The following is a 19,216-nucleotide window of genomic DNA, read 5'->3' as shown; positions in this document are numbered from 1 at the left end:
ATAGCCTAATATTATTTTAGATTTTACGCTTATATAATACCTATATTATATATATAATTTTATTTAATTATAGAGTAAATTAACTATAAATTAAAATTAATAATTAACTATTAATATAATTAAGAAAATATTTTTAGGTAAGAAATTTATTTTATAGCTATTATATAATATTAACCTTAATTTTATAAAGTATATATAACTTTAAATAAAATATTAAATTAATACTATATATATAATAAAAAAGCCTAAAAGTAAAGTATTATTAAAAGCTATTTATAAAGCTTAAAAAGCTATACTAAAAAACTTTTTATTAAAGCTTATATATTTAATACCCTATTAAATTATTATTATTAAAGTAATATAAAAAAAATATATAACCTATTAATTAAGGTTAAAAGTATTAATTCTTTTATAAAAAATATATTATTTTTTTTATATTTTTTATTTTACTTAAAGTATTACTAATTTCTTAGATAATACCTGATAGGGCTCTTAGCCCTTATAACACCTACTAGAAGTTACTGGTGGCTAAACTTACAGGGGGTAGATTGTATTTGCCTTGTTGGGGGGAAAGTGGAGGTACGGGATTACATGGAAAACGGGTATATACTACGGAGTATCATCGACCCATCAATTAATCACTTGATCCTACAACCCAGTTGCCCCTTGTGTGGGATGCTAGATACATATGTAGTTACAGCGGCATACATACATTGTGGGCGGTACGCGCCTTAATGTACAACCCACCCACCAATCCAGCCGAAGTGACCGTGATTGGCTGTGATAATCGCACACTGACAACGGATCCTTTTGCCTCGGAGTTGCCAGCAACCGATGACATATATGTAGTCAATATTAATGCCCTCCAATTACAAAGCACCGTTACCACGTAGCCAGGGGCGTACTGGCACGGGTCACATATTACGACACCAGAGCATATGCGACTGGATCCCAACATGGCCGACCACTGGTTGACCAACATACCTGGGTCGCAGTCGCGGCTGGCGGTAGCCTGCTTCGACAGTGTGCTGGCTGTCCAGATGACGAATAACAAAGGGTATACAACCGCCATTGTAGACAGCGCATTCCGCCGGCCCTGATGATGCCTTGATTAAGCCCCTAGGCCTTGCCTTGTGTTGGCCTGCTCTCACCGGCATTGCAAGTAGGCCGCAGATGTTGGTCTCAGGAGGTCGCCGCAGTTGGCGCGCGCCTGTATCCCATGGCCATGAAATCGCATGTCCGAGTACTCTTGGGTCCGTTTATCTGTGCGGTCGCCTTCTCCCTGGGAGCCAGGGGCGCGTAACAAGACAGAATATGCCTTGCCAGCTTGGCCCTTTCGTGTATAAAGACTTGTCCTTCTTGATAGAGAAATGACTGCCTTGCTCTTCAACTGCACCCTCCCTCCAAAGACAAAAGATGCCTTCCGACAAAGATCGTCTGTACGTTGCCCTGTATGCCCGTGGAGGGGCACCAACCATGCCAGGACTCGAAGACACGTAAGTCACCGCAATGTCAGCACGCCCGTCTTGTTCTGACAGTGACAGATACCACTGGGCTCTCATAGTGGGGCCGAAGACCGAGGATAAACGCAGCAGGGGCGCTCGTTTCCACGCGAGAGAGAAAATGCGGCTCATTGGCACCGGAGCGGTGCCCGAGTCTGTCTGGGAGTACGAGGAGCTGGAGAGCACCATGCTGCCAACGTCGATGTTGCTTGTTCGAGTCATGATTGGCAAAGTCAAGGACAGAAACAGATTGGAGTCTCTCTTGAGGAACATCCCAATTCGACCCAGAGTGGAGGGGTGGAATTGTGTCGCGTGGGTGAAAGAGGCTATCGAAACAGCCCTGCGGGATAAGAAGGTCTTGGGGACCTCCAAGAATCTTGACTGGGATTCGATTCGAGATACTGCCATGTGGTATGTCGGACAGAAGAAGGCCGCCCATCGTTTTGACGGACAGGGAGAATTTGACCGGGAAAAGGCTGCAACCTGGGATATGATTGATGGGTTTGAGCGAGTGCCTTGAATGTGACGGATGGTTTCTGCGCGAATGATCCAGGGGGATTCAGTAAATTTGTCAAAAGTCACCAAAGTATTTGCGCCTAATAGTTTCCATCCTCCACTCCTCTGGCATAGGCGTTATAAACTGATCGACGGGGTCCGCCCAGAATGGATTCTGAGGATTGACATATTTCGCAGTTGTGTACTCCCAGTACGCCGGGAACCATCCAGCTGTTTCCCAGTCTACTAGTCCAACGACGGTGTCCCCACGGACCAGAATGTTGAGGCTACTCAAGTCACCGTGGGTCAGAACCAACGCATAGTCTGCCTGCCGATAGAAGGCAAAGAGCTCGGCAAGGTCAGGGAACTTGGTGCAGTCGCTGTCCCAAGGAATGCCGTCGGTCAATGCTTGGTGAAACTCATCAACGGTGACATACGGGCCCCAGTAGTCCCGTGATGGCAGACGACAGTCCCAGAATGGCCCGCCGTCGATGCTCCCAACTCGTGTCCCTTCTGGGGGAGGAACGGAGCGAAGCTCCCTGATCATGCCGCGCAGTTGATCCAATATTCGCCCTTTTGATTCCTCCGAGCGGCATGACCAGTCAAATCCAGCCATTTTTCCTTTGATGTGGCGCATGACGATGTATGATGTTCCCTTATGGACGAAGGCGTAGTACACCTTGGGCACGGGAATGGATGTGTGTGTGCCGACGAATTGCATAGCGTAGGCTTCGGATAGGTTCTCGTCTGGTTTGGTCTTGATGCAGATGTTGGCAATGTGAAAAAGGCCGGTCTGTTTTCTCCAGAGTCTTCGTAAGAGCTTGTGGCGCGTTGCCTTGACAAGCAGAACGATTAGCGTCCGGACTGCGCGTCCTGGCGCCGGCGGACACGCCATCTGCATGTCGTCCGTGGAGACAGATCGTTAGAATGTTGGTCCAAGGACACAGATCCGGAGGCTTTGCCGTCGAGGCCTTTCGTGAATGGGGACAGCCTGAGCTGGCGTAATCAATTGACTTCTCGCACGGCGACAAAGAGGTGATGGTCTGAGGCCCAAGTCTGGCCTAAGAAAAGGGACCTCTCCACTAGTACATGACGACCACGTGACAATTACTGGAAAACCTCTCCACTTGGCTTTATCTCTACCACGTTTTATTAAATGCTTTATAAGAAGTAACTTTTAAAAAATAAAAAAAAAAATAAAAAGTAAGATTTAATAAAGTTATTTAAATTTATTTATTTATTAGTATTTAATATAAAATCTATTTTTAATATTCTTTATAGCTAATAAGTAGAAGTATTCTTCGCGTTTAGAAATGTAGCAGGAAATTATAGAATAGAAGAACTTGTTTTATATTATAAGTAAATATATAAGGGATTCAAGTAGTAAATAATAAACTTTTAGGCGATAAACACACTTAGCAAAAAGAGTCAATAAGCCCACCAAGTAATTTATAGCAGTACTAACAAGCTATTACCGCTAAACTATCCAAGTAGGATTAGGAATCGCTTCACACCCGAGACTGCTTACTTGCACACATTCTTGTTAGTAAATGTCAGCTCACCAGTCAGACATAGTTGAGTCACATAAGTCAGTTTTGCCTCGACTCGCGTGACCTCTTATAATGACTCCGCGATATAGACACATCGAAACAATAGACCTATTCGTTGCAGACACCCGATGCCAGATGGAAGGTTACGGTAAAGTATTGTATGTTCTGACAGTATAACCCTAGTAGCACCACGTTTATTCACGGCAAAAAAGCAATAGTCGGAGGAAACGTGATACAAATCCGCCGTTTTAGTCTCATCTCGCAACCGTTGTCTTCCTCCCGCTCTCCTTCTCTCCTTTGACTTTCCTTTTCAAAGCACGACAATACGAAAAGGCTCTTATACTTCCACGGTATTTACAGGGCTCCTTGGAGGAATCAGACCGAAATCACCTGGTCTGTTGAGAGCTACATTCCGCTTCGCAGCTTCGTACGCCAGAAATGCGTCCTCTACAAGGCCACCTACATGCCGAATGCCGTGCGGACGAGGTGGAGCATGTATAGGCTGTGTAGGTCCTTTGGCCTGCGTAGGCTCCTGCTGTGCCCCTGTAGGGTCTGGAACTCTCATATCCTTCACCCAACCGAGATACTCGAGTGTTTCCGAAGTCTGCGTAATAAGGTCAATGACCTTTTTGTACTCTTGAGAATTCCTCCATCTCCTCTCGGGTTCTGTCCTCATCAGGCTCAAAAGACTGGTAATTATAAACGTGGCACCTCCTAGACTCGTAATGGGTATTTGGCTTAGAGTGTCCGCCATCGACCTAAGAGCATGCTGGCTGGGTGCTGGTGCGAATGCAGTGAAGCCCGTGATGAATGCTGAGATGATTAGCTGAGCAATCACCAGGCCCCAGACTAACCAGTAGGTGAATACATAGAGGCCTTGTTCGCGGGTGCGTTCGCATTCTGATTCATTGTGGATTCTTAGAGTCGCATTCCAATATTTGTCAAAGTCTGTAGAACCAAGGCGCTTTTCTCGAGGCCCAGTGACTGAGGGTCGGGAATAGCAGCCGAACCACCTGGCCCAAACACATCTCCGGGAGGGCCGTACAGGCTCAAACTCTGGGACTGTGTCTGGGGTTGGCGGCTCTGGTCGCGGCACAGGAGGCCGCGCTTGTGGAGGAGGCTGTTCTTGTGAAGGGCCTGGTTCTGGTGAAGGCGGCCGTTCTTCCAAAGGGCCCGGTTCTGGCGAAGCACCCGGTTCTGGTAAGTCAGCCGTCTGCTGTGAAGGATCCGGTTGTGGTGAAGCAGCCCTCTCTTGTGAAGGAGCCCGTTCCACCAAAGGTCGCGGCTCCTGCGAAGGGCCAGCCTCTGGTGAAGCAGCCCGCTCTAGTAAAGGAGTCTGTTCTGGACTCCCGTTTTGAGACATTGTTTAAGATAGGTATTCTGTCCTCGGTGTGGATAATAAAAGCGTAGAAATGTATTCATGGATTCCAAAGGGGTATCACTACTTGCGATGCTTTGTCTCAAAATCACGAGACTGTATTCCTTGCTTATTGAAATATACGTTGTGCCCTTATATACCAGCACAGAGGCGAATTTGTGGACAGATCCGTCTCCTTTCGGCATTGTAGGCACGCCAGATAACCAAAGACCATGATCTCGTGCAAAAGGGAACAGCTTGACCAGAAAAACGTCGCAGTCTGCCATAAATCGTTGGTCAATCTGCCTCTTGGCGCTCCCGAGGCGCTGTTGGCTCCAAAGTCAAAATAAAGTTTCTGAAACCCAATAATGGCGTCATGGGGTGTCGCGCACGAGATGATGCGTTCCGCTGCGGGAACAAATTCCTCACATTGCACCTTTGTCTTGAGCAGATCTGGAGCCGACGGTCACATATACAGTCAAACGAACAAAGTAGGTGTCCGACTGCTTACTGAAAATGGGACCTGATGTGCAATTTCCATTCTACCCGCCCTCAAAAGAAATTACACTCAAATCTTGAAAGGGAGCAGGAAGCTGCCGAGCTGAGCTGAGCTGAGCTTGTGATGGAATGTTATGGGGAGTAGAGCGCCACGGGGCGGCAGGGAAGGAACATTGAATCCAGAGTCAATTGGCATCTGTCCCTTTGCGGCATCAAGCATGAAGCCGCCAATGCAACAGTGCCAGGGATAAGGTTGGCGCGCGCGTTCGTGTCGAAGATATGTTGGAGCGAGGGAATACCAGCCAGAGCGTTGCGGCCGAACGACCAGCACCCTGGACTGACATTGTTGAGAAGATGAGGGATTTACCTTATTCAAATTAAACACAAGCAAGGGTCTTGATAGTATTTATTGACAGCCATCTACTCATCGGCGAAGTCTACTTGGCCATCACCAACTATATATACGAAATCCCAAGTACTTTAACTCTATCCCCCGTGCCTTTCATCCAACTCTACTGCGGTTGCCACGGACTTGGGACTGGGTTCGTAGGATCCAAGTCAAAACGCCCCAGAATGAAGATGAGAGTTAGGATTCGGCCACCAGCTCCAAACCCTTGATCCTCTACTACTCAACTTCTCCCGGAACGCATCAATCGACATCGCAGGCATATACAACGACTTTTGGGATTCTGCGTCCTCAGGCGGGTGCTCAAACACATAGGCGTGTTTTTTGAAGTTTTTCGCAGCCCTCTTGCTCCCGAAATGCAGAGTCGGGATCGGCACCGGGGCCACTTGCACGAGCCCATGCACTGGCAATATCACTCGGCAGCCTAAAGCCGGGTCCGGGGGATCCGGAGCATCTAGAATGTAGGCAGATGAAGCTTTGCGTTTAAGTATATGGGACCAGGACAGATTCCGGTTGAACTCGGTGCAAAATTCATCCACGAGGGACTCGGAGCCGTGTGGAAACGTTAGTTGTAGCCGCCATGATGACCGAAGTGACGCCCGAGTCATTGTAGCCCTGAGGAGTTGGATTTGCTCGTTATCCAGTTGGTTTACGGGCTGCTGAATGTTCTGAGCAACCTGCTGCGGTGCAATTTCTCGTGGTGCAAGTCCTCCTGGTATAACTTCCTGTGGTGCATCTCCCTGGGGTGTATCCCGTGGTATAACTTTCTGTGTATCTTCCTGTGTAGCCTCCAGTCTGGCTGCTCGTGGGATTTCCCCTGCAATAACGCTTGCGATTTCCTTCCCGACTTCCTTCCCGACTTCCCTCCCGATTTCCCTTGCAAGTTCCTTTGCAATTTCCTTTCCGATTTCCCGTGCTACTTCCTGTATAGCTTCCTGTTCTTTTTGCTGGTTGGATGCTTGTTGATCTTGGACTCTGCTATCAGTATCAATGTCTAATATACCATCGGCTCCCCGTTCATTGCAGTCTATATCACCTTGGAGGCCGCTTCGCTGACGGCCTGGGGCGAACATAACGTCTAGGAGTAGAGTTTCTCCAGAGCATCTGACATTGACATTACATAGAGCCAGGGATGATTGAAATAGAAACAAGAAAAAACAGTGCAAACTAGATGGAGCTAGAGATTTGGGGGATTTAAGCAGACGGGCCGCTAACCTTAGGAGCCCCCTGGGTATCCTCGAATATCTTTTCTAATTTTGGCCCACTCTTTCTATTTTTAAAACTGCAATAGAAAATAAAGCCTTACAGTGGTGAGAAGCCGCAGCATCTTTCCATCGCAGGTGCGAGACGTGGCGGTGGCGCGGCGACCACACCCAGACCGTGACTTGACGTATGCATTCCTATTTCAAACTAGAATCCCAGAACTTGGCTCCTTTGACTTCTGGTAATCCCATTCTGCGTCGTCAGACTTGACTTCTATCTGGTGCTGGTTTAAAAACTGGCGGACAGCGTGGCCCCCCATGGCGAACAACAACGCCGACAATCGACACGTTTACGAGCCAAGTGACTCGTTTGACTGGCTCGTCAATCACCACCGGGCAAACCTTGTATGGCCCATATCAAACAGAGACTCGTTGAATTTTTGGATTCGTCATCTTCTGCGCCGGGGCCAGGACGAGAACCTAAGCGGCAGAAAAGGCTTCCCAGTCGATTTCACAGAGCTACAGAGAATGCACATGAGAAAGATCCAAATTAAATTGATCCGTCATGCAGCGTCCATGGTTCAAGAAGGAAAGGAACCCACCAATCCCAAAGGTGACAAGGGGAATAATACAGAATGCAGTTGGGAGCAAGACCTCCAGGCGTACAGTACGAAACCACCAAAATCGGTCCCGCATCACAGGATGGCTGCTAACATAATCTCGACCATAGTAAAAGCCGTCCAAGACTATGACTACATGGTCCAATTTATCAGGACACGGGACGACCCCTTCATTGCATCCTCCGAGCGGCGGGTCGACCATAAGATCCTCATTCAAGAAATGGACAAGGCCGGGATTGACTTTGCACGACTCGCCCATCTCGAGATTGGCCTTGGAGGTGGCAAGGCAATCGTGATTCCCGCCGGTCCATGGAGCCCCAACGACGAGCCGATCTGGGGAAAAAGATATCTCAGCAACATGAGGAGTGAATTGAGACGTGTTTTGGAGCGCTGCATGGCACTCGCGGCCGCGTACGCTTTCCTTGTCGCGCCTATTGTGCTCATCTTTGCTGAGACGCTGACGCCCGCCCCTAAAGACGGCTTTACAGCCAATCTGGCGCCGGTGATTATAGTCGTCAGCTTTGTGGCGGTCTGGGTGGTAATCATGATCTCGTGGGTCGATGAGGTGAAGGACGTGGTGCCCTTGACGGCAGGGTATGCCGCGGTGTTGGGCATTATTCTTAATTCGGCGGCATCGTTGCGACAAGCGATGCTTTCTCATGCTGCTGGTGCTGGCCACTGAGTCCCTGTGTATGTAGCCAAAGCTGAACTTGTGACAGGCGAGGTTCCGAGTGTAATTCCCGTCGAGGCGATCCCATGCCGCCCACGACACGGCTTGTAGCGGGTTTTATGTAACTAATGTTCTTATGTTCGCATTGTGGTGCTAATACACTTTCAATATTGTTTAAAAAATGTTCACCAAGAACCTCAGGGAGACGGCATGCGTCCATCTCACATTATTTTTTACAAATAAGATATAGTAGCCAAAGAACAACAGTAAAAATACTGGCCATTGCCAGCGTCCAAACACCAAACTAAGGTGTGGCCTCCATCCATACTCCCCCCTCCCACTCAACCAAGTCATGGCAATCACCGCCACGAGCAGGTTGGGGGGGCAGGCTGGTACGGATGTGTCTGCGGCGCGTTGCTAACGAAATGGTAAACGTATTGGGACTATGTACGTGTTAATACTATCTAGTGTTACTTTGTTCTTAAAAGCTGAAGCACACTCACGCTATATTAAAAGTTATTTAGAAATAAATATTATACTTAATAGTAAGATAAAGAAAAAATAAAAAAAATACCCCCACGCCATGTCCAGTTTATTTACATGGACAGGTCACAACACTGAGATTATGGGAAGTCGCGACATCCAATGTCTGGATCTGCTCTGCCAATAAGGGAAGTTGAACCTCACTACCAGGCTCCCTTTATGGCCCCGCACAGTCAGTCCCGGTGGCGGGTTAATCGTAAGGAATAGGATCAAAATCACTTACTTCATCTCACCTTGTGTATCTTTTCCAGTGGGAACTGATAGTTGCTGCAATTGGCCCTGTAGCAATGTGAGTAAATATGAATCCAAAGGACCACAGTTACCATTTGATGCCCTCAGAAAGTCCCATTGTACACCCTCTTTGGCAAGGCTATTCCGAAGTGGCAGTTATTACCAGCTGTAAGGTGAATTGCTCAGCGGGCTTACTGTTTTTGCTAGGTGCGCTCACCCCTCTTAGTAGGTAAGTATTTATTTTATTATAAAAAGAAATATTTACTTATAAAAAGAAATATTTACTTATAATAAAATATATTTACTTATAATAAAATATATTTACTTATAATAAAATATATTTACTTATAATAAAATATATTTACTTATAATAAAATATATTTACTTATAATAAAATATATTTACTTATAATAAAATATATTTACTTATAATAAAATATATTTACTTATAATAAAATATATTTACTTATAATAAAATATATTTACTTATAATAAAATATATTTACTTATAATAAAATATATTTACTTATAATAAAATATATTATAATATATTATAATATAGCTTAATATCTAGGTATTTATAAGTACGTGAGCGCACCTAGCAAAAAGAGTGGGCCCGCCGAGCAATTCATGCTGTAAGCCTTGCCATGATCGGCCCTCGTATATCCATGGTCCCCTTCCGGGCCATACCTATATATTTGTTTCTGCAGGTTACCCTATCACTTAGCACCGCCGTATACTGAAGGTAAGTTGATTAGTGGTATTTTGTATTGTGTCTCTTCGTTCCGTTATTGGGGCGCGGTTGGTAACGCTTAGCCTGTGTTAGGCCAAGATTGAGCTGACAAGGCGCTTGATATTTGCATATGCCTATTATAAAATTATGTAAATAGGCGGTTGTGCAAGATGAACTTGCATGTTTGAGAAGTTCTGGTTAGCAGGGGGGATGGGAAAAAAGACGGTGCATGGCGTTATCCGTACTTCTTGTTAGGCCATGGCATATTTACAACAATCTATGAAGCTCAGGCGTATTATCTAAACAGTCTCGAGAGGCAGTATATTGTCTAGTTGGAACTCCCAGCTTCGGACAGTGCTGAATATATGGCACGGACGTATGCCTCGGTCCGCGCGGTCCCAACCACCCCTTCGCCCATCTTATTAAGCGCATAGCCTACAGTCATCTTCCTATCCAAGTCCATGACACCAGCGGAACCACCCCATCCAACCCAGTAGCAAATTCGGCCCTTTGGAAACCATCCATTTGGCACAGATCCATTGGGGAGAGCGAATCCAGTTCCCCACGTAATCGGAACAAGGAGCACCAAATCCTTGCCACTAGCCTGCTCCTTGAAGATCAAATCTATTGTCCTCTCCGAGAGAAGTCGTTTCCCGCCCACAGAGCCACCAAGGCTGATGACGGAGAGAATGGCCGCGATAGACCGCGCATTGGCAAAACCTCCCATGCCCCCCAATTCCGCCTTGCGAAACTCGGGAGTTCCAGCGTATTCTCCCTTGATGGGAGTACCCATGAACGCCTTCATCTGGACACTATCCACGTCAACATTCCCCGGGGGTGTGGACGGCGGCGGCGGCGGAATCATGTCACAGATTCGCTCCCAATCCTCCTCTTGGGCACCTATGTGAAAGTCGGCGCCGAGAGGCTCCGCAATCTCCGTCCGGACAAATTCCTCGAGCGACTTGCCACTGACCCTTTTGACGAGCTCGCCCACGAGGTGGCCCTGGCTCACGAGATGATATCCAGAAGCCGTACCGGGCGTCCACCAAGGCGACTGCCGGGCCAGCTTTGCCGCAGCGTTTGGCACGTCGTAAATAGCCTCGGTTGTGATGGGGCAGTCCCAAGCCGCCAGCCCCGACGTGTGGCTCAAGAAATGTCGGACCTCGACGTTTTCCTTTCCATTGGCCGCGAATTCCGGCCAGTACTTGGCGACTTTTTCGTCTGGATCCAAAAGGCCGCGATCAATTAATATCAGCGCAGCGAGGTTCGTCACACACTTTGTCGTTGACCAAACGGCGCACAATGTGTCTTTTGTCCAGGCTCGTGTGCGGTCGGCGTTGACGTGTCCTCCCCAGATGTCGACGACGTTTTTGCCGTTGATGTTGACGCAGATTGATGCGCCTAGCTCGTCTCCGGAAGCTAGTTGCTGCTGCAAAAGCTGCCTGACTTTGGCGAACTTGGCGTCGCATTCGCCGTTGATAGAAGTCATGCTTGCTGGGTATTTTATATGCCCAACTCGGCGGCTGTATGTTGATGTGCGCCGTGTTGCCTGGTCAAAATGCGCCACTTGAGGGAATATTGATACAAATGAAGAGAGACGCTGCTCAAGTTCGGGAGGTAGTAGGAGGAGCCGACACTTATATTTAATGGGTCCCAAGACTGGGTGCTGATGTCATGTTCAAATCGTCCCCTCACTTTGGCCACGTCAGATTCATCACAGCCCCCAAATTATTGCCCTTTTTCATATGCAACTTCGCAAAGCGGCGAGACGGCGCCTTTTCTTGTGGCTCGTCAAACAGACAGGCGTCGATTCCCGGCCCCGGTTCCGCTTGGTGCTCGTGGACTTGGACCTATGCTCATGCGAACTCACACGTCATACTGATTCACTGGGGCATTGTGGGCATCTCGTCCAGAATGAGTTCAAATATTTTTCGTCGTTGGCGCTAGACTTGCCATACGTGTGTTGCCGAGAGCATATGGGTACAGCGGGATGCTGCCGACAAGGTGGAATAAATGTCAGAATAAGGAATAAAGATAGCAGTCGTTTGAACCACACTGATATAGCATTCAACATGCCGTCATAATACAATACCCCTGGCATTTTGCTCAACGCCGAATCGTCGTACCTCTCTCGGGCCTCCCAGGCCAGCTCACAACCCCTTTAGGGATGGGCACAATTGCAGACTGACACCATATATGCACCGCTTCATTGAGCGCCTCTCTCGTCAATCCGTCCAAGCACCCGGCTTTAACACTCACAGTGGGGATAACGTCTTGCCGGTCTATGTATTCTTTATGCCCCGGGATCTGGTCCCGAAACCTGTGTACAAGTCGACACCCGCACGTACGGCAGAAGAGGCACTCCATGTAGCGACCGCGTGCAGTATACCTCGTAAAAGTGCCAATGAGGGCAGATGAACGGGCGGCGTCATGGCCCGGAATTTCAAAGAAGGGGAAGAGCGCCGTGATGCCAAATGCAGAGGAGCTCTGGTGCCGACATTCGGTGCAGTGGCAGACGTACAGTCCAAGGGGAGACGGTGTTGGCGTGGTAAACTTGACCTCGCCGCACTGGCATCGCCCCGTCATGCCGCCATGGACGGCCGAGTGTGAGGCGTTTGACATGGGTTGAGACGGCTGTTGACCTGATGGCGACCACGCAGCTCCTCTTGCTGTGATGCAAGGGCGGCGTAAGAGCCAAGCGCAGCGTGCTCCGTGGATCGGCATGGATGGCATCAAAGGGCTGTGGCAAGCCGTGCACCTATACAAAACCATGTCAGCACTAGTACTTGACGCCACGAAATAGCCGCGGCTCAGGTAGGGTGTGGGCGACTGGGTGTAAACATTTGTCGCACAGTACGGAGTAATGGAGGGTTCAGACGCATTAAGCACCGTGCCGTGGCCAAGCCATACTTTCAAACGTCTGGTTCATCAAGCCAAATCCGAGTCTGCTGTTGAAAGCGTTCTGAGCGTCATCAACAACGCTAGTGTGGAAACGGAGGCGGGAGGAGCTTTTATTTCCCGTCTTGGAAACGAGCAATGGCTGTACTATAGAATAGGCGGCCAGCGACGTCTAGCCTTACTCTTTACGATTATGACGGGCACTTGGCCATACTTGTAGATAAGTATGTAGTCTTTTCAACGGGGGCAAGCTAGACTACCCATCATGTTGAAGTCGCAGACAATCGGGGCCCTCGTGGGTAAGGTGAGTTTGCGAGGAGCGGGACAATGTGGGGCTTGTCAGGATCCCTGCCGTCGACTCTTCTTAAATGCCCACCAATCAATCAAGTTAATATGAGAGCACTGATTACCCGCTGCCTCCAATACACAAACTGGCGATTACCAAAGAAAGCAAGTTGACGCTCATGCCTCTGCTCCCCGTTGCCCTAGATAGAAGCGGGAGCGTTACAAGCTCCAGCGACAGCTACAAGACATCCATCTCCGCACTACCAATCCACCCGTGGACCATGATGATGATACGACCAACATGTCAATCTTGATGTACGTTGTGTCATAGACGTGGAAATGGTATGCACAATACCACATGCGAGTTTTGTCTGCTGCATTTCATTTAGTCCCGATGGCGCGAGAGTGGCAACCGGATGTGGTCAAACTGCTCAAGTGTTTGACATGTACTCGGAACCAAAGTCTGCTCATTCGTGCACCCCTTGGCCAAAATGGTATCAGTGACAGCGTTTATATTCGCAACATCTGCTTTAGCCCTCATGGCCAGTATTTGGTAACTGCTTACCAAGACAAGACTACGCGAATATGTGTATCTGCACCTAGCCAAAACTTGTACTTGCAACAGCTTCCCCTTCAAGGACTGCATCTCACAATATGATTCAAGGACTGGGACTTGCAAACGTGTGGGACATATCGCTCCCTTGCCGATCACACAGACCAGGTCTACTCTCTGGCTTTCACGCCAGACAGTCAGCTCCTCGTGTCTGGCAGTAGCGATGCCACTGTCCGCATCTGGAATATCCATAATGGCACAATACAAAACACGTTTCTCAATAATAAGGGCATCAAATCAGTGGCGGTGTCTTGGAACGGACAATAGGTAGCCGCTGGCCCGTACGATAAATGCATACACCTGTGGAGTATTCCACGTGGAGAGCCTCTGGCTACGGCATATGTATCAAGTGCCCACACGGATTCCATCTATGCCGTGTCCTTTATGGGTGGTGGGAAGAAGTCTCGTGACAGGTAGCTTAGATGGTACCGAGGTCAAGTTGGTGGTAAGGCCACAGCTACGGGATGACCTGATCGTCAAGTATCGCGGTACGAAGTTTCCGCAACGGCGAGAGTTGATGAAGTCTCTGGCATGTAACCAACGCAATAACGACGACTACCAGCTCTTTGATGAGGAGCGAGCTGCCATTAACCTTGAGCTGATACAGAACAATAAAACCAGATGGGATTTAATTTATTTAATGATCCAGCATATTATTTGTAAATAAGAGCAGGTTAACCATTGTATCACTTATCTTAAAACCAAGGCGGGGGAGCCTCGCCAACGTGTGCTTATCTAAGATCATTTGTCGCCATAGGACTGGCTTCTCTTAACGGAGATACAGAGTCTTCTTAAACCACTCTATAAGGTTAATATCAGGTGCCAGGGTTAGGCCAAAAAGGGCTGTTACTGCGCCTTATGGGAAGTGATAATCGGAATGGAATATTTACTTAACTTTGAGGAGTAGAAGCTGATCTTCTCGCCGCCTGACGTAACTACTAATATGCCACGGCATGCACGATTCTTAGCAGCTAAGAGTATGGCTTTCTGGTTTATCTTTGCTTGCCTTAAGTCTATTTAGCTAATAATATTACAGGATGTAGTGGGCTATAAGCTGACTAATGCCACGGACGCGAGAAACACTTACCCTAGCATACTTAAGGCGAATATACTCGCATATTCTTGTAAGCTGATAGTATTAATAATGACCACCGACGATAACTATTGGTCAAAAATTAATGAGTATTACACTCTACTTGGCTAATCCCTGCTTTACCTAGCCGCTATTATTCTTTACCCACGCTGGAAGGTGTCTTAGCTTAAGGCGAACTAGACTAACTGCGAGCAACTAATATGGCTGTAAAACGCTAAGAAAAGCGTTTGGGAATACTTTTAATTATAATATCTAGCTAATAAGCTATCTAATCAAGTGAAACCCGTAATTAGAAAAGCGATGCGGCAGACCGAGCCTAGTCAATTCGACCAGTGGATGCGGAGCTGTCGGATAATGCCTCTGTAGACTGAAGTCGCAGAGCTTGGTGTAATAACTGGTTGTTATAGCGTCGGCTATTATGACTAAACTTACCTAAAAGTTAAATTCGGATAAAAGAAAGTTTTTTGGTATTAAAAAGAGAGCTATAAACGGAGTTTATAGTACTCGCAAGAATAAGAATAATGATTTTATGAATAAGCTTAGTTAACATAAGTCTCATAACGTGATAATAATGCATAGATGTAATGCAAGTCACGCCTTTACGCCAAGGGATATAAGACCCGTAAGTACGGGCACGCATTGCGAATTTACTCTATACGTGTCAGGTTCTGTCAAATTCATCACATCGCCAGGGGTTGCCGAACCTCTCTACCTTATATGTCGGGGCCAGGTTACCCGGCTATGCGAGTCCCTCAGGCCATCAAGCATTAATCAAGGTCATGCATTACTCGTGTAACGGGCCGAGCCCGATATGGCTCGGCTTGCACTCTCGCCTTCGGCTCCGGCCCCCGGGGGGGACCCATCTATAAGCGAGATTAACCACGTGTCGAGCTTAGGAGCGACTCCTTTCCTGGCTCTGCTTTCTCTTTCTTTGGCGATTAGATACTCGTAGTAGTCGCCTAGCTAGTTGTCAAATTCAGTCAACATACTCAGCTTAGACAGCTATAATTCCGTCAACCGTACTCGAATATACAGCGTAGACGAGTGATTTGGGTTATACAGAAGTTGAGGAGGGCCAGGAAAGGCCTGACAAGTTCAAAGACGCAGAGCAGATAGAATAGCTGTAAGCGAAGGGCAACCATGGATCCCGTTGATTGACAGGGAAGAGTCTCTCTTGCAGGAACCGCCTGGCAAGTATAGTTTCCCGTAATAGAGACTAATGCCCCGGATTGTGGGAGCAACTTGCGTATAGTTACACGCTGCATAGCTGCCAGAAGGCGGCTGGGACAGTTTATGAATTAGTCAAAGGAGGCCGCGAGAAGCCGCGCGTGGCCTATGGGAAGAAATTGCATGAAAATGAATTTTGCTGAGATGAACTAGCATTCGGCCTATTAGGTATGAGCGAAGTTTAGTGGACCGTTTGTGTGCAGCTTGTTGGTGACTGACGCAACACGACCATTGAACTCCTAAGCTACAGCGGCCTATGCATTTAGATAGCGCCATGTTCGTTCCCATCGCAAATGTCCGAAACGAATGGAATTGGCATAAGTGACAGATGACTTTCTTTGGCGTGAAAAGGGCAAGAAACACTCGGTTGCTCTTTACAGGGCCAATGAAATTGTCACGAGTTGGACCCTGAAAGAGACTCGGCCTGACCAGCGCTAGGGTGCTGTAAACGGCAGTGACGCGTAACCAGGGGAGGACTAACTGCATGTAAGAAGTGTCGGGCCATTTCTGGCCGAAACTAGGGCTGCTATGGGGTGATGACGAGCCAAAGAAGTTTACTTATCCCTGTCTACATGACTCACTCCGTCACCCCATTGCTATAAGCTGTCTGTGGGCAAAGTAACTATATTGGCAAGGCACCCTTGTTACTATCGATATTAAAATTAAAGCACTATCTATTGCTGCATAGTAGACTAGCTGTTTCTTGTTATCTGAGTTATTTACTAGCAAAGTCTACCGCCTGGAGACTATTTTTCGTCATGGACCCGGCATCCTGATCCCGCAGCACCACATGGGTCCTTCGTATACCATTCTTATAGTAGATATATAAGTAGTCCGGGAATCACCGCATGATTTGCCTGCCGCCCTCTGCCTATGCCATTGCAGTACTCATTGAACGGCCAATTCACCATGCTTCCTTTTATCTTTTCTGCCAGTTTGTGGCTTGCTCTTTTGGCTCCTATACTGGCCGTCAGGGATGAGCTGGCTGCCGCTCACAGGGAACTTGCTGCTATTGAACGCAATCTAACCCGCCAAGGCCAGTCACCTGTGCACCCGCGAGTATATATTGACGCGTATATGCATGTGCTTTCACCACCAGGGGAAGAAATTCTTAGTGTATTATCCCCTAACAGGAGCTCCCTAATTTTACGTTCGATTAAGCTAATAACTTATCTAGTTGGATACCCTGAAAAAGCAGTTTGATGTGCTTAATACTGCATTTCAGCCAGCAAACTTCTCCTTTATCCTTCAAGGCATAGAATGGGATTCCAGCAAGTCCTTTACATCCTTCTCGTATCCATGGGGCGGGTCCTGGTACCATAAGGGTGATAAAAGTTCTCTGAATATATTCTTTGTCAAACACATCAGTTGGCAGGCTGATCTGATTCTGGGTGGCGAGAGCTCGGGTCCTGATCTGCTGGAGGGTTATGCAAAGGAGGATGGCGTTAGGATAGCAGCGGGTACGGTTCCTGGCGGAAGCTTTGAGGCTTTTAGCGGAGGCCTAACGACCGTTCACGAAGTCGGTCACTGGTTTGGCTTAGAACACACCTTTGAGGGCGGCTGTGACGGCGAAGGTGATTTTATTGACGATACACCCGCCTCAGCTAACGCCTCTCGCGGCTGTCTAATCGGTCGCAACTCTTGCCCTGGTAAGGAAGGCCTTGACCCTATCCACAACATGATGGATTATTCAGATGAGTAAGTACCAAACACCGCGATGCTCGTGGATGATTTCAATGTTATTAAATTCAGGCGATAGTGCTTGCAAGACGGGGTTTACACGCGGCCAAATCGATCGCATGCATGGCCTATGGAACAAGTACCGCAGCTTCGAGAACGACACCCAGCCTCGGCCTTGGCTTTTATGGATACCTAGTAAACCTGTGAGGCAGACGCATAAGCTACCATTCTTCCCTGACCCTTGGAATATCGACCTGGCCAAGCAGAGATGTCGACGCAACACCGAAGGCAGCGCCGAAGAGCATCGAGAGAGCTACTGCGGGACCAACTTGTACTGCCAAGAAAGACTGTACGAGTTTGGCGATGGCGACAAGTATGCCGACACAGCTACGTGCCTGTCCGTGCGAACCGACCCCCAAAGCAACGAACCCTATACTGAGCGGCTTCCATGGACGACGGGTACGATTCCTGACGAGGGTTGTCAGAAATTGAGCTCCTTCAATTACTTCCCGGAGAGGATGTGCGGCACGGGCGTCTATTGCAAAGGGTTCGACTCGCCCAGCCAGGCGACGATATCTGATGCCGATAATCGGGATGCTCGGGGAAGATACAACAGCAGCACTTCCTGCCTCGAGGACCACGATCCCGCACCCGCAGCGGCTCCGAAACCCACCGTCGAACCAACTCCAGTTTTACCAACAGTTCAAGTCAAGCAATGCCGCAGACACCAATATAAACTGGAGGTTTTGGAGGGTCAAGCGTGCCCAGATGGTACAAGTGCTCAGGAATGGGAGTCGGGAATGCCGCAACCAACAAAGGATGCTTCTGGGTGTTATCAGTTTACCGCAAATTGTCGGTAAAGCACTCGACGACCGAGTGCGCCAAACCACTGCGAGCACCACCTGGGAGCACCTTGATCCAGAAAGCATTCTGATAAACAACAAAAACGCAAGCCATGCTCGAAAATTAAGACTAGACCGGACCACAAAAACATGATAGTCTACATAAATTGAACCATGTACTCTTTTCAATACTAAATTGGCATAGTTGGCAACTAATTGTATCTATCGCGTTAGAATATCACGGCCAAAACCCCTGTTTTAGCGGTCAACTGCATACAGAGCCAATTAGGACTGCATTGTAGTCTAAGACTATATAAACCTGGCAGTAGAGATGTGGTACATTTACTTTCTCTCCTGAGCCCTCTTAACACTAGCCTTAAAAAAGCTAATAGCTCACTGGGAGTATTTTTCTAGTTGGCGGTTTATATTCTGGCCGTATCTGTCTGGATTTTACTATAGAGCTTGAGCAAAGAACCCCAGGGTAGCCTGGATCCGCATGTTTGTCGTGGCCGACGGGATATGGTCTGGTGTTCCATCAAATTGCTGGGGCGGGAGCCCAAAGTATGCTGGTACTCCCGCCGTACTCTGTCGGGTCAGTGCCTGGGTTCTGGCTAGGGAACTGGGCGTGTGGCAATTCTGCACCTCGTCCGTTCCTGAGGCCTCAAATGGCATCCACAACACACCAAGGAACAGCCGGTGCTCCTGAGAGTGTACACAGTCACTCGAGCACATGTATGGATTGTCAAGACTACCTAGGTACCTAGGTAGGTAT

The 19,216-nt window shown here is 48.0% G+C and overlaps 7 protein-coding genes across 7 annotated transcripts; 3 read left to right on the top strand and 4 right to left on the bottom strand.

Moving 5' to 3' along the window:
• Positions 1-1,416: 1,416 nt before the first annotated feature.
• G6M90_00g079770 (uncharacterized protein) lies at positions 1,417-2,022 on the top strand (the record flags this gene model as incomplete). The annotated part of the gene is made up of 2 exons (XM_014684462.1): positions 1,417-1,496; positions 1,545-2,022. 2 exons carry the CDS (start codon positions 1,417-1,419, stop codon positions 2,020-2,022), a joined length of 558 nt encoding a protein of 185 aa, XP_014539948.1.
• A 51-nt stretch (positions 2,023-2,073) lies between these two features.
• Positions 2,074-2,898, bottom strand: G6M90_00g079760 (uncharacterized protein; the record flags this gene model as incomplete). Its single annotated transcript, XM_014684461.1, has 1 exon — positions 2,074-2,898. One exon carries the CDS (start codon positions 2,896-2,898, stop codon positions 2,074-2,076), a length of 825 nt encoding a protein of 274 aa, XP_014539947.1.
• Positions 2,899-3,884: 986 nt separating this feature from the next.
• Positions 3,885-4,910, bottom strand: G6M90_00g079750 (uncharacterized protein; the record flags this gene model as incomplete). The annotated part of the gene is made up of 1 exon (XM_014684460.1): positions 3,885-4,910. One exon carries the CDS (start codon positions 4,908-4,910, stop codon positions 3,885-3,887), a length of 1,026 nt encoding a protein of 341 aa, XP_014539946.1.
• Positions 4,911-5,960: 1,050 nt separating this feature from the next.
• G6M90_00g079740 (uncharacterized protein) lies at positions 5,961-6,881 on the bottom strand (the record flags this gene model as incomplete). Its single annotated transcript, XM_014684459.1, has 1 exon — positions 5,961-6,881. The coding sequence occupies one exon, from the start codon at positions 6,879-6,881 to the stop codon at positions 5,961-5,963; it is 921 nt and encodes a 306-aa protein (XP_014539945.1).
• A 447-nt stretch (positions 6,882-7,328) lies between these two features.
• Positions 7,329-8,312, top strand: G6M90_00g079730 (uncharacterized protein; the record flags this gene model as incomplete). Its single annotated transcript, XM_066131139.1, has 2 exons — positions 7,329-7,677; positions 7,741-8,312. The coding sequence occupies 2 exons, from the start codon at positions 7,329-7,331 to the stop codon at positions 8,310-8,312; spliced, it is 921 nt and encodes a 306-aa protein (XP_065986954.1).
• Positions 8,313-10,134: 1,822 nt separating this feature from the next.
• Positions 10,135-11,295, bottom strand: lact-2_0 (Beta-lactamase domain-containing protein 2; the record flags this gene model as incomplete). Its single annotated transcript, XM_014684457.1, has 1 exon — positions 10,135-11,295. The coding sequence occupies one exon, from the start codon at positions 11,293-11,295 to the stop codon at positions 10,135-10,137; it is 1,161 nt and encodes a 386-aa protein (XP_014539943.1).
• Positions 11,296-16,831: 5,536 nt separating this feature from the next.
• Positions 16,832-18,462, top strand: G6M90_00g079710 (uncharacterized protein; the record flags this gene model as incomplete). Its single annotated transcript, XM_066131138.1, has 3 exons — positions 16,832-17,038; positions 17,100-17,620; positions 17,682-18,462. The coding sequence occupies 3 exons, from the start codon at positions 16,832-16,834 to the stop codon at positions 18,460-18,462; spliced, it is 1,509 nt and encodes a 502-aa protein (XP_065987063.1).
• Positions 18,463-19,216: the final 754 nt, after the last annotated feature.

This window comes from Metarhizium brunneum, chromosome 4 (assembly GCF_013426205.1).
Source record: "Metarhizium brunneum chromosome 4, complete sequence".
Lineage (NCBI taxonomy): Eukaryota > Fungi > Ascomycota > Sordariomycetes > Hypocreales > Clavicipitaceae > Metarhizium > Metarhizium brunneum.
Note: the sequence above shows the minus strand (reverse complement) of the source record. Positions and strands in the feature narration are given on the sequence as shown.